Below are 13,368 nucleotides of genomic sequence, written 5' to 3' on the forward strand. Positions count from 1 at the left end.
GACTCAATTGAAGCGGCTGATGTGACGGTGGTTGAAAATTTGGATGGTTCTACGGTTCCTCCAGATAAATCTTCACCATTGTAAGGCCGCTTGTGCTGCCTTAAAAGTTCTCCTGATGAAAGGAGACATAGATATAGTTCTTATTCAAGAACCATACATATATAAGAACAAGATCTGTGAATTAAGCACTCCGGGTTTCAAACTTTTGCATAATACCGGTAACGATATAAATCGAGCATGTATAATTGCTAAAAACGAACTAAACTTGTTTCTGCTTCCTTCATTGAGCAATGCAGACACTGTCGTAGCCAGTCTAGAGATATCCACATGCAAATATTGGGTATCTTCGGTCTACATGGGACATGATAGGGATATGCCACCCTGTGCCGTTAAGACCTTAGTTGAGGAGTCACTAAAAACAAAGACAAAACTCATTATGGGATGCGATGCAAATGCACATCATAGTATTTGGGGAAGTAGTGATACTAATGCAAGGGGAGAGTCGCTAATAGAGTTTATTTTGCGTACTAACCTCGTAGTTTGCAATAAGGGAGATGCACCAACCTTCGTCACCAGGAACAGACAAAAGGTTTTGGACGTAACGTTGACCTCTCCGGAACTGAATGATAAGATATCTGAGTGGCAAGTTTTGGGGGAACATAGCTTCTCAGATCATCGCTACATCAGTTTCAGATTGGCTGTTCGTACTTCAAAGACCATATTTCCGCCAAATGTTAGGAAAGCTGATTGGAATAGGTATAGGGAATCGTTCAATTTGATGATACCGGAAATGCCGGAGACAAATATGAGCACTGTGCAAGATATCGAACACGCAGTGGAGCGGATTACGAAGGCCTTCAACATTTCACTGAAAGCTGCTTGCCCTAGAGGAAAGCCAAGGGGAAAAAATCGGCCGCCATGGTGGACTACGGAGTTAAGTAATATGAGGAAATCCTGCAGGAAGCTCTTTAACAAAGCAAAGTCCACAAGAGCTCCGGAGGATTGGGACACTTACAAGATGAATCTGAGAGAATATAAACGAGAACTGAGAAGGTCTCAACAAAACTCTTGGGATGATTACTGTAGCAGTATTGAGAATACGTCAGAGGCTTCCAGACTACGGAAGGTACTAGCATCCACTAACACCGCTCCAGGTTTCATTAAAACATCGGAGGGAAATTGGACAACGTCCAGTGAGGAGACGTTGGAGGTACTTTTGGACACACACTTCCCTGGAAATCAGACGGTTGAACCATGTTCCGGCGGTGTAACAGAGGCTCGGCGATCACTTCCTATCGAGGAAATTGTGTCGGAATCTAGAAAAAATGGGCTTTAAATAGCTTTGGACCATTCAAATCCCCCGCACCTGATGGAATTACTCAGCGGAGTTACAGGCAGTGGCTGAAAGAATTATCCCCTGGTTGACGGTGATATATAAACAATGTGTAAACTTAGCATATATTCCAGAAAAGTGGAGGGAAACAAAAGTCGTCTTCATACCTAAAGCAGGAAAAGCCTCTCACTCGAGTGCGAAGGATTTCCGACCAATCAGTTTATCCTCACTCCTACTTAAGACCCTGGAGAGGATGATAGACATGTATCTTAGAACTAGCGTGGATTCAAGTTTGCTCTCGAAACGACAGCATGCATACTCGAAGGGCAGGTCTACTGAGACCACATTGCATGAACTGGTCAGCTTTATTGAAAGCTCACTATCTGTCAAAGAATACACAATCGTGGCGTTTCTAGACATCGAAGGGGCGTTCAATAATGTCCAACCGAGCTCGATATTAAATGGAGTGACAACTCTGAATGTTGATCCAGGTATACTTAGGCTGTTAGACGAACTTCTAATAAAGAGACGTATTTCAGCCACACTAGGGCAAGCAAACATACAAAGGTATGTGAACAGAGGCACTCCCCAAGGAGGAGTTCTATCACCTCTTCTTTGGAATGTTGCTATAAACAACCTTCTGGTTTCTCTAGAAAAAGAAAGGATAAAAGTGGTGGCATACGCAGATGATGTGGCGCTAGCAGTCAGGGGAAAATTCCCATCCACAATCAGAGATATTATACAGAGAGCTCTCCGGATGACTGAGAAATGGGCGAAAGATAATGGTCTTGGTGTAAATCCAGCAAAGACAGAAATAGTCATGTACTGCAAAGATCGCAAAACTCCCACGGTTAGGCCCATTTCCTTAGGGGGTACTGAAATTCCCTTTGGTGAGTGTGCAAAATACCTTGGCGTTATTTTGGACAGGAAGCTGAATTTTAGGCTTAATATTGAAGAGAGGGCGAGAAAAGCCACGGTAGCTTTGTACTCGTGCAAAAAGGCAATAGGGAAAAAGTGGGGACTAAGACCAAAAATTGTGCATTGGCTATACACGGCAGTGGTTAGACCTATAATGCTATATGGTGTTGTAGTCTGGTGGCCGGCACTTCAGAAACCGACTTGTTTAGATAAAGTTCAGCGTATGGCGAGCTTATGTATCTCAGGCGCATTTAGTAAGACAGGAACAGACTCCCTTAATGTCATGCTACATCTATTGCCTTTAGACATTTTGGCCAAACAGTCAGCTGCAACAACGGCTGTGCGGTTGCGCGAGCTATCGCTGTGGTCGGAAAAAATGTACGGTCATAGTTCGGTCCTCAAAGTAATGCCAGATGTGCCTAACGTAGTGGATTACACCCTGGCAAAACCACTTTTCGACAAAAAGTTTGAAACTCTAATTCCCAACAGTGAGGCGTGGTGTACACAGACCCCGGGGAATAAAAGATATATAGATTTCTATACTGATGGCTCCAAATTGAATGGACAAGTGGGGTTCGGAGTATATTCTAAAGATCTGGAAATTCGAATAGCGAAAAGATTACCTAATCACTGTAGTGTTTTTCAGGCTGAAATATTGGCAATAAGAGAGGTGGTGAATTGGCTGAGAAGTAATGTTCCAACAAATATTGGCATTAATGTATACTCAGACAGTCAACCTGCAATAAAATCCTTGGACTCTGTGTTCCTTAACTCAAAAACGGCCATAGACTGCCGCAAATCTCTCAACGAGATGGCTGAGCAGTACAATATTCACCTAGTATGGGTGCCTGGTCATAGGAACATACCGGGGAACTGTGAAGCAGATGTGTTAGCAAGGCTAGGAACTACCTTACATATTCCAGGGGAACTAGAATCTGTTGGTATGCCTCTGGCCACCTGCAAGCTCTTACTGCGTGAGAAGGCTGTTATGATGGCCAAAATTCGATGGGAAAATTGCAAGGGTTGTAACGACACCAAGCAAATATGGCCCCATTTAAACTTAAACCGCACACTAGATATGCTAGTGTTCTCAAGGCGTCAGATAGCACTCCTAATATCTGCTATAACGGGTCGCTGCCTGATAGGCGAATTTGCAAAAACTATAGGTGCGAAGTATAATGACTATTGTATAAGCTGTCATGACGTGGAGGAAAAGGAATCAATTAAACACCTCTTGTGTGAGTGTCCTGCTTTTTGTGTAAGGCGTAAGCGAATTTTAGGAGCATATAGCTTTAGATTACTGGCTGACCTGGAAAACGTTAACTTAAGCAGTTTGTTAATGTTTTTGGAGCAACCTGGTTGGTTCCACAAAAGTAAATAATAGAGAAGGTTCAGTGGTTAAGACTAGAAGTGCCCATATGTAATAGGTACTTTTAGTTAAATGTGGTATCACAATGGACTGAATAGTCTAAGTGAGCCTGAAATTTAATCGGGCTGCAACTTTAACCTAACCTAACCTAAACGATTCGACTTAAAATTGGGTATCCTAACATGAAAGAAAATTTCGTTTTACTTAAGTCAACTTGGCTTTAATACTTCTGAAAAAATCTGCAAAATTAATTAAATCGCCCATAGTATTGTTGACTTTTTGCATATTGAGTATAAAACTAAAAAGCGTTTAAAAATATATATTTTAACACTTTATTTTAAAGTCATTTTTTATTTGAAACATAAAATAATTTCCCTTGAAGTCGACAAGGACAAAGACAAAATCTTTGGAACCGTGAATACTTTTTTTCAGTGTGCGATTAGATACCATTTCAATCACAGAAAGTCGAATGAAAATTTCGCGTTTAAGGTCTTGGATCAGGTTTTATATTTTTGTTGGACAATTTTAACCCCAATACTCGAATGGATATGGGCACTACAGCAAATTGGATGAAAATTCGGAAATCTATTGTATTCTCTCAAGTAGGGTTTTCATGGGACAAAGGCAATATAAACCAAATGCGTGACTGTTGTGGTATTTAACTTCCTCTAAGTCGGAAGTTTAAATCAACTTTTTGTAATATTGAATTTCGAATTTTGATGTGAACTAAAATAAAATTGACTTTAAAATTCGACCTTTTCAAAAAGTCTATTTTCTCAAATTTTAAAAACGTTGAAAAGTCGGCGTTTTGATTACTATGTCAGCCGCTAAATCATATCAGTTCTTTGGAAATTGGAAATTTGGTCCGCTGGAGGGAATTTTGGTCCGATTTTGGAAAAAATTTGGTCCAAAAGAAAATTTCGTTGTGGCAACGCTGATACGAGCACTCGCTTGATCGAATCAGTTCGAATGACTGTAATTGTAGGAATGAGACATGGTTTGAAACGAACCCCATAAATCAGTATCGAGCGAATGTTGTCGTGACGTCACTGACTGAAGTTGTGCATTCGTTCCAATTCTCGTTCGCAAGCAAACATTCAAATGCATTTGGTGAAACGGGATAATCGAGAATACTCGAACATTCAACGGTAGTTTTGGGTATTTGCAAAGTTCTCGAGTATGTTATGACAAGAAATGGAATTATGCTTAATGAGAAAACAAGTTATTTATTTGGCGTTGCTTCAAGTATAGTGTGTAATTCAGAGTTAAGTTTAAAAGGTAAATTTGTAATTTACCTTAACAAGCACAGTAAATTAATGTTTGTTTTATTTATTTTTTTCCTAATAAAATAATTTGGCAAGACAACATATTTTATTGCCTTTAAATACGAATGTCATTTATGCATAGCATAGACGACGCATTTTCCAGTTTATTTTATTCTCTGAATTAAATACGAAAATACTTACTTTTAAAAGTGAAATGCATCTCTAAAGAATTCTTAGTATATTGCCCAAAAATATCATCAAACCCATTTTTGTCCAAAATGTTTCTCTTAACAACTAGAGCAATATTTTGTTGCCCTATAGTACCCTTTACATACACCCTCAAAAAAATCGCTTCTTTAACATATGTTCCAAACATATTTTGCAGGAAGCACATATATTATTGGATACTGCCGAAACATTAATATGTTTGTTTTATGTCAACATATTATATGTTTGGAAGCATTGTGAGCCCAAAAATATTATATGCTTGGAAGAATTTTTCCCAAAGACGATTGTGCTCATTCCCTAACATACTCGCAATTTTCACTTCCACGAAATATTTTAGTTCTTGGCACCTTTTTCTGTAATACAAATAATGTTGAAGAAATTATTCACTTTTATAAATTATTTAAATTTTACCTTTCGCCTGCACGAAGAATCGAACCGAGGACCATACAGTTTGTAAGCCAACACACTATCCACTGGGCTACGTAGCTGTTATAGTCACCAGTAGATAATTATCGTTATAAGTTACATTTATATAGCATAGTTTGCAGCGCCCACGAGCCCATGCAAGCATAACATTATTTAACAGAAACATACATTTGTTTGCCACGTGGAGCAGTGGTTAGCATGTCTGCCTTGCACGCAAAGGGTCGTGGGTTCAATCCCTGCTCCGACCGAACACTTTTTTTTTTAATTTACACATTTATATTAGTATAAATATTAAATTTATATAATGAAACTTCGAAATGTGGGTTATTAAAGATTTATAGTCAGTAACAGTGCTTGATATAAACGAAATTGACTGATTTTTGGATAAAATATTATTTTTTTATTGCAAAAATAACAATTTTGTAACAAAAAACTGTTTTTGGTACAAAACTTTAAAATTTGGAAGGAATTCAAAAACTCTAACAAAAGAAGAACGTGGAGTCGAGTATAAACATACATAAATAATTTTATAATATAAACATAAATTTATTTAGGCGTGAACAGTTTTTTACTAGCATTTAACATCATCGCTCTAAAATGCCTTTTATTTTTCTTCAATAATTCATTTTAAAGAAAATAAACTTTTTAAATTGTTTTAGCTGCAAAACTCGAACTTAATGCTCGCTTTTATATTTCAAGGTGTCCGTCAACTCCTCGTGGACTACTTATTAATAAAGAGGAACTAAACTTTGTTTTTATACATTTTACTGTGTAATTTTTCACTATTTCCTCCTTATTTCATTTTACTGTCCCAACTCTAAAAAGAGTATAGTGCCCTTTCGTTATTTTTATGAAGACCCCTGATTTCTTTTAACGAACCAAGAAAAAAAATTGTGCTCAAATGATAAACAAAACACATGTCCACACATACATAAAATGCTGCTCTCAAGGCGAAAACATATGCTGTTTGTTTTTCAAATGTCTATTCTCTTGGTTCCGAATGTCTATTCTCTTTATTCAAATTAAATAATATTTAGACTTAAGCATATCAAATTTTTGGCCTTATCATAAAACAGTTTTCCGAAACAACATACAAGTGGTTTCACAGAAATTGTTCTCTTTTGATTCTTTCGCTGTGTTATGTTGATATCTTTCGTCAACTCTCCCGGTTTCCATCTCTATTTCTTTCTCTATACTCTCTCTGTCGCTTTGAATAAAATATCACAACATATGTATGTTTAGTCGAAATTTGTAAATTTATATATGTTTGCATTCACACATATGATTTTTATGAAACATTCATGCCCCAAACATAATATATTCTAACATATTAACATAGCTGTCCCAAACATTTAGTGTTAGTTTAGGAACATTACATGTTTGCACTTAAATATATTGTGTTTTAAAATTGTGCCCGAAACACATTTTGTTTATATCGGAACATATGAAAAACATATTTTTCTAAGAGTGTAGAAACGCAGAACACAAGCGTCTTTACGGCCAAAGATTATAGATTTGAGGAAGATGGGAGATTGGCTTGCGCCATACCAAATGTTACATTTACCAGATTAGTTTAATATATGTTTGTAATCTTTGTTGTTTTTAGTTTTTATTTTTTAAATGAAAAATGTAATTTTCTTAATGAAACAATATTAAATTCTAGGCAACAACAAAAAAAAATTACATTTTCCCCTTTATGGAAATTTATTTCGTGCTCGTAATTTCTTTTTATTTGCATTTTAATTTCTTTTTATTTGCATAGCATTAAAATGCAAATAAAAAGAAATTAAGAGCACGAAATAAATTTCCATAAGGGGGAAAATGTATTTTTTTTTTGTTGTTGCCTAAAATTTAACATTGTTTCATTAAGAAATTTACATTTTTCATTTAAAACACAAGTAAGGAAAGTCTAAAATCGGGCGGGGCCGACTATATTATATCCTGCACCACTTTATAGATCTAAATTTTCGATACCATATCACATCCGTCAAATGTGTTGGGTGCTATATATAAAGGTTTGTCCCAAATACATACATTTAAATATCACTCGATTTGGATAGAATTTGATAGACTTTTACAAAATCTATAGACTCAAAATTTAAGTTGGCTAATGCACTGGCTAATCTGAAGCAATTTTAAGGAAACTTCGCAAAAGTTTATTTATGATTTATCGCTCGATATATATATGTATTAGAAGTTTAGGAAAATTAGAGTCAGCAGTGGCGATTTAACATTTTTGTCGAAATCAGAAAAACATATATATGGGAGCTATATCTAAATCTGAACCGATGTCAACCAAATTTGGCACGCATAGCTACAATGCTAATTCTACTCCCTGTGCAAAATTTCAACTAAATCGGAGTTAAAAATTGGCCTCTGTGGTCATATGAGTGTAAATCGGGCGAAAGCTATATATGGGAGATATATCCAAATCTGAACTGGTTTCAACCAAATTTGGCACGCATAGTTCTACTAATTCTACTCCCTATGTAAAATTTCAACTAAATCGGAGCCAAAAATTGGCCTCTGTTGGCAAATGAGTGTAAATCGGGCGAAAGCTATATATGGGAGCTATATCTCAATCTGAACCGATTTGGCTGATATTTTGCAAGTTTTTCGAGACTCATAAAATATTCGGATGTACGGAATTTGAGGAAGATCGGTTGATATACATGCCAATTATGACCAGATCGGTGAAAAATATATATGGCAGCTATATCTAAATCTGAACCGATTTTTTCCAAAATCAATAGGGATCGTCTTTGAGCCGAAACAGGACCCTATACCAAATTTTAGGACAATCGGACTAAAACTGCGAGCTGTACTTTGCACACAAAAATACATCAACAGACAGACAGACGGACACACAGACAGACAGACGGACATCGCTAAATCGACTCAGAATTTAATTCTAAGCCGATTCGTATACTAAAAGGTTGGTCTATGATTACTCCTTCTTGGCGTTACATACAAATGCACAAACTTATTATACCCTGTACCACAGTAGTGGTGAAGGGTATAATAAAAACTAAAAACAACTAAAAGATTACAAACATGTATTAAACTAATCTGGCAAATGCAACATTTGGTATGACGCAAGCCAATCTCCCATCTTCCTCAAATCTATAATCTTTGGATGCAATGCTCTATTATGAAATTAATATTGTATATCTGATTTTGTGATCTTTGGATGGGAAGAGTGGCCGACCCTTGCCCTGCTTTTTGAAAATTGGGCTTATAATTTGCTTCACATTTCAAGTTACGCTACATTACTTTTCGATATTTGCTCGGGGATCTCCTCTAAAAATAAAAAAAAAAAAACTAAAATTCTCAAGATTTCTTGAAATTTGCAAAGGCCGTTAAAGGATGATACGGTCAAAATTTGGTTAATATAAACTTGACGTATTTCTTTCAATTTTGCATTTAAAAAACCTGAACTCCCTTCATTTTGAAGGTATGTGTGTGTAGAATGTTGCTCCTATTTTGATTTTGGAATTCACTCTTCAGTTGTCAAAATGCCGTCCAAGCAAGAAGAGCAGCGTACTAAAATTTTGCTCGCGCATAGCGAAAATCCGAGCTACTCGCACGCAAAGCTGGCAAAATCGCTAAAAGTTGCCAAATCAACCGTTACAAATGTAATTAAAGTGTTTGGGGAACGTTTGTCGACAGCCTGGAAGTCTGAATCGGGGGAAATCGAAAACTGGAAGCCGCTGAGACGACAAAGAGAGTTGCCGGTAGTTTCAAGCGAAACCCTAACCTCTCTCCGAGATGCCGCAAATAAGCTGGGTGTATCGTCTACAACCATGCATCGAGCCAAAAACGAGCCGGACTATCGACTTACAAGAAGGTAGTGACTCCAAATCGCGATGATAAACAAAATACGACGGCCAAAGCGCGATCCCGGAGGCTGTACACGACGATGCTGACGAAGTTTGACTGCGTGGTAATGGACGACGAAACCTACGTCAAAGCCGACTACAATCAGCTTCCGGGACAGGAGTTTTATACGGCAAAAGGAAGGGGAAAGGTAGCAGATATTTTCAAGCACATAAAACTGTCAAAGTTCGCAAAGAAATATCTGGTTTGGCAAGCCATCTGTACCTGTGGCTTGAAAAGCAGCATTTTCATAGCTTCCGAGACTGTCAACCAAGAAATTTACGTGAAAGAGTGTTTGAATAAACGTCGGCTGCCTTTCCTGAAGAAACACGGTTGTTCCATAGTGTTTTGGCCTGATTTGGCATCTTGCCATTACGGTAAAAAGGCCATGGAGTGGTACGCCGCCAACAACGTGCAGGTGGTTCCCAAGGACAAGAACCCTCCCAACACGCCAGAGCTCCGCCCAATTGAGAAATACTGGGCTATTGTCAAGCGGAACCTAAAGAAGACCAAAAAACTGCTATGGACGAGCAGCAGTTCAAGGCAAACTGGCTTTCTGCGGGGAAGAAGGTGGCTGTACAAAATCTGATGGCAGGTGTCAAGCGTGAGGTCTGGCAATTCGGATTTGGAAAAGCGAAAGTCTAACAATATTTTTCCTGAATTTTATACTAATTGAAAAAGAAATTTAATTTAATTTTTTTAATAAACGATTTCACCGATTTACACGCGTTTTCCCTTGACCAAATTTTGACCGTATCACCCTTTATGTTATGAAATCAATATAGTGTACCTGTTATTTGTTTGGACGGGGAGGTACCTGCACGGGGGAGGTGCATCATTTCCGGTTTATGTTCGGGAAAGGTATGTTCCCAATGTCCACATTTTAACAAACGTGAGGCGTGCCTGTTGTTTGTTTGGACGGGGAGGTACCTTCTCCTCGCCCTACACTTGAATGACAGTTTCTAGATTTTTTTTTGGAATTTTCAGGGAAGGTTAAGGGTGTCGATATTTTATCGTGGAAAGTAACGTCCCTTAAAAAAAATAGAGCAAAATTTAACCTTCTCCGATCTATTCGAAATTTACAGTGAACGTGGGAGGAGGTGATTACATTAATACAGAGTACACGATTTTTCCATATCTGGTTGGGAATTTATGGGGACTGTTGTTTGTGAAATTAATATAGGGTACGTGATTTTCCGATATCAGGTCGGGGTGGAGCGAAGGTGGGGAGAGGGTTCCCTTTTGTCCGATTTTTTTTTAAATTGAAAGTAGAGCGTTGTCCGTAAATGTACCGTACTTGTACATAACTTTATTATTTTTTCACAGACTTCTGCCAAACTTTTTAGTAAACAACTTAAATGTACATGAAATTGGCAGACAACGTAGAGGGAGGATCATTTTCCGGTCTATCTTCGGGAAAGGCATGTTCTCCATGTACACATTTTAACAAATGTTAAGGTGGTAAATTTTTTAAGTACTTTTGCTCTTACCGATTTATTGGCATATTAGCTCTCGTACGATATTCTATTTTTGAATTTTGCTACCTTTGCTGATTTCCGTTTGGAAAATGTCGTGAGTCTCGTGAATTTGTCGTGAATCGTGCGTGAGTCATTGAAAGTAGTTCATGCGTGAGTACTGGTTTTCATTCCGTGAATGTGCGTGAGTGGAATTGGCTGCCACATGTATTGTGCGTGAATAAACATTTTGCTTCGTAAATGTGAGTGAGTGTGAGTGAAATTTCAGTCACGTGCACACCTCTAAAGTCTGCATATTGTGTTAAACAAAATGCACTAATTAATTTTAAATGAGTCATATAAATAAAATATAATTAATTTTAAATGAGTCATAAAAAATAAAATAAATTAAAATACATTTAAATGATAATTTCAACACATTGATTTAGCAAGGAAATGCGCTTCAGATGACACATTCATTGTCGCTTTCATTCACTGCCTTCTTCATACAGATCGATCAACACTCATGTAAGCGCAAAATAGATATAGGAGCGCATTTGGCTTCTTTACAAACCCGACGACAATTCCTCAAGTATTTTGCTGGGAGATCAGCATTTAGCTAACTGCAAAGTCATATTATGTGATAGTGCACCCTCAAAAAAATTGCTTCTCTAACATATGTTCCAAAAATATTTTGCAGGAAGCGCATATATTATTGGATATTGCCGAAATATTACTATGTTTGTTTTATGTGAACATATTAAAGCATATTAAACATTGAAAGCATTTTGAGTCCAAAAATATTATATGCTTGGAATAAATTTCTCTCAAAGAAGATTTTTCTCAAAAAATATTTCTGCCTAATTGCATATTCGCTCACATCTTTCTCAGTTCCACCATATTTTTTAGTTCTTAGGACATTTTTCTGTAATAAAAACAATGCTGAAGAAATTATTCAATTTTATAAATTTGTTATATTTTACCTTTCGGCTGGACGGAGAATCGAACCGAGGACCATACAGTTTGTAAGCCAACACACTACCACTGGGCTGCGTAGCTGTTGATACGTTACGTACGTTACCAAAATCGGCAAATTTTGGAGTTGTTATAGGGGACCCACTGTAGTACCTAAAAATACATCACTGGTTCTAAAGTGCTTATTGGGGAATTTAGTTAGAGAGAGTAGCGAGTGGGTCTTTGTCGAGTACGGAGAAGAAGAAAATAGATTTTTTAACACGTGCAAAAGAAAAAAAGGAAAAAGAGAGAAAAAAGAAGACGAGAGCCGAGTTGAATGTGATGTAATACACGAAAATGTGAAGACAGCATGAAATCTATTTTGTTTTTTTAATAATCTGAATAAAAAAAGCGCAGTCTTTAAAGAAAACACACAATGTAAAATGTTCACGAAAAACATTAAAACCGAAAAGCAAAAGAAAAGTGAATAAAAATTTGATATAAATGAAACATAAGGACAAAAGGCAGGTGCCATTTCCATCAAAACAAACAAAAAAATGTATTAATAACAAATATTGTGGAAAATATAAAGAAATAATAAAAAAAAAATGAAAATATTTAATAAGAAAACTGGCAAAAAAAGGTATAGACCTTTAAAATTTCATAACCAAGAAAATACAACAAGAAAAAAATGAGACTACATGTAAAAAAAAGAACTATTGTTGAAAACTTAAAAATGGAAATAAAAATAATTATGCATACAAGTTTTTTAAAAAATACAATAGACATTTAGTATTAACTATGTCCTTCGTTTTTGTTGACCTGTTGTTCTAATTTATTTTATTATTATTTTGGCTTGAGGTCCTTTTAATAAAAAATCCTTTTTACGATTTTTGATTACTTGTTAACTTTATTCTCCAATATTTCGACTAACATCGTTAGTCTTCGACGGGGATCTACATAAATAACAAATATTAGTACACAATGTACGAGTAACACAAACAATTTATATTTACATTAAAGTAATGTAAATATACTTTATATTTACTTAATGTAAATATACTTTATATTTACTTTAATGTAAATATAAATTGTTTGTGTTACTCGTACATTGTGTACTAATATTTGTTATTTATGTAGATCACCGTCGAAGACTAACGATGTTAGTCGAAATATTGGAGAATAAAGTTAACAAGTAATCAAAAATCGTAAAAAGGATTTCTTATTAAAAGGGCCTCAAGCCAAAATAATAATAAAATAAATTTAGAATTAACCTAACCAAGAAAGTACAAAATCTGAGCCTGCATTACCTAAACTAAAAACAAAAAAGAATAATTCCGACCTATATACCACCTTACGCCCACATACATTGGCTAATGTCATATGTGATCAAGATGACGTCACACTATGTGAAATTGTTGTTATGGTTGGAGGATTCATAGAAGCTGGATTGAAAACCACCATGATGCCAGCCACCATTGTTGAATATTGCTCATCTTGTTAATTATTGTTGAACATTTTTTTTTGTTTTTTTTTTTTTTTTAT

General features: G+C 36.2%; 2 protein-coding genes across 5 annotated transcripts in view; one reads left to right on the forward strand and one right to left on the reverse strand.

The window, feature by feature from the left end:
- Cad96Ca (tyrosine kinase receptor Cad96Ca) overlaps nucleotides 1-13,368 on the reverse strand; it is a 295,767-nt gene that overhangs the window by 82,717 nt on the left and 199,682 nt on the right. The window contains exons 8-9 of one of the 4 annotated variants that reach the window (XM_075291267.1): nucleotides 11,853-11,997; nucleotides 11,615-11,794 (exon numbers count right to left, since the gene is read on the reverse strand). The exons of the other annotated variants lie outside the window; for them this stretch is intronic. Of the exons in view, the coding sequence (XP_075147382.1) occupies nucleotides 11,630-11,794; nucleotides 11,853-11,997 (310 nt within the window). The 3' untranslated portion in view covers nucleotides 11,615-11,629. Of the gene's footprint in view, nucleotides 1-11,614; nucleotides 11,795-11,852; nucleotides 11,998-13,368 lie in introns of those variants that run through there. 4 annotated transcript variants of the gene reach the window in all.
- Nucleotides 1-13,368, forward strand: part of LOC142221510 (uncharacterized) — a 549,478-nt gene that overhangs the window by 74,146 nt on the left and 461,964 nt on the right. The gene's annotated exons all lie outside the window — the stretch shown is intronic.

The sequence above is a fragment of the Haematobia irritans genome, chromosome 1 (assembly GCF_050003625.1).
Source record: "Haematobia irritans isolate KBUSLIRL chromosome 1, ASM5000362v1, whole genome shotgun sequence".
Lineage (NCBI taxonomy): Eukaryota > Metazoa > Arthropoda > Insecta > Diptera > Muscidae > Haematobia > Haematobia irritans.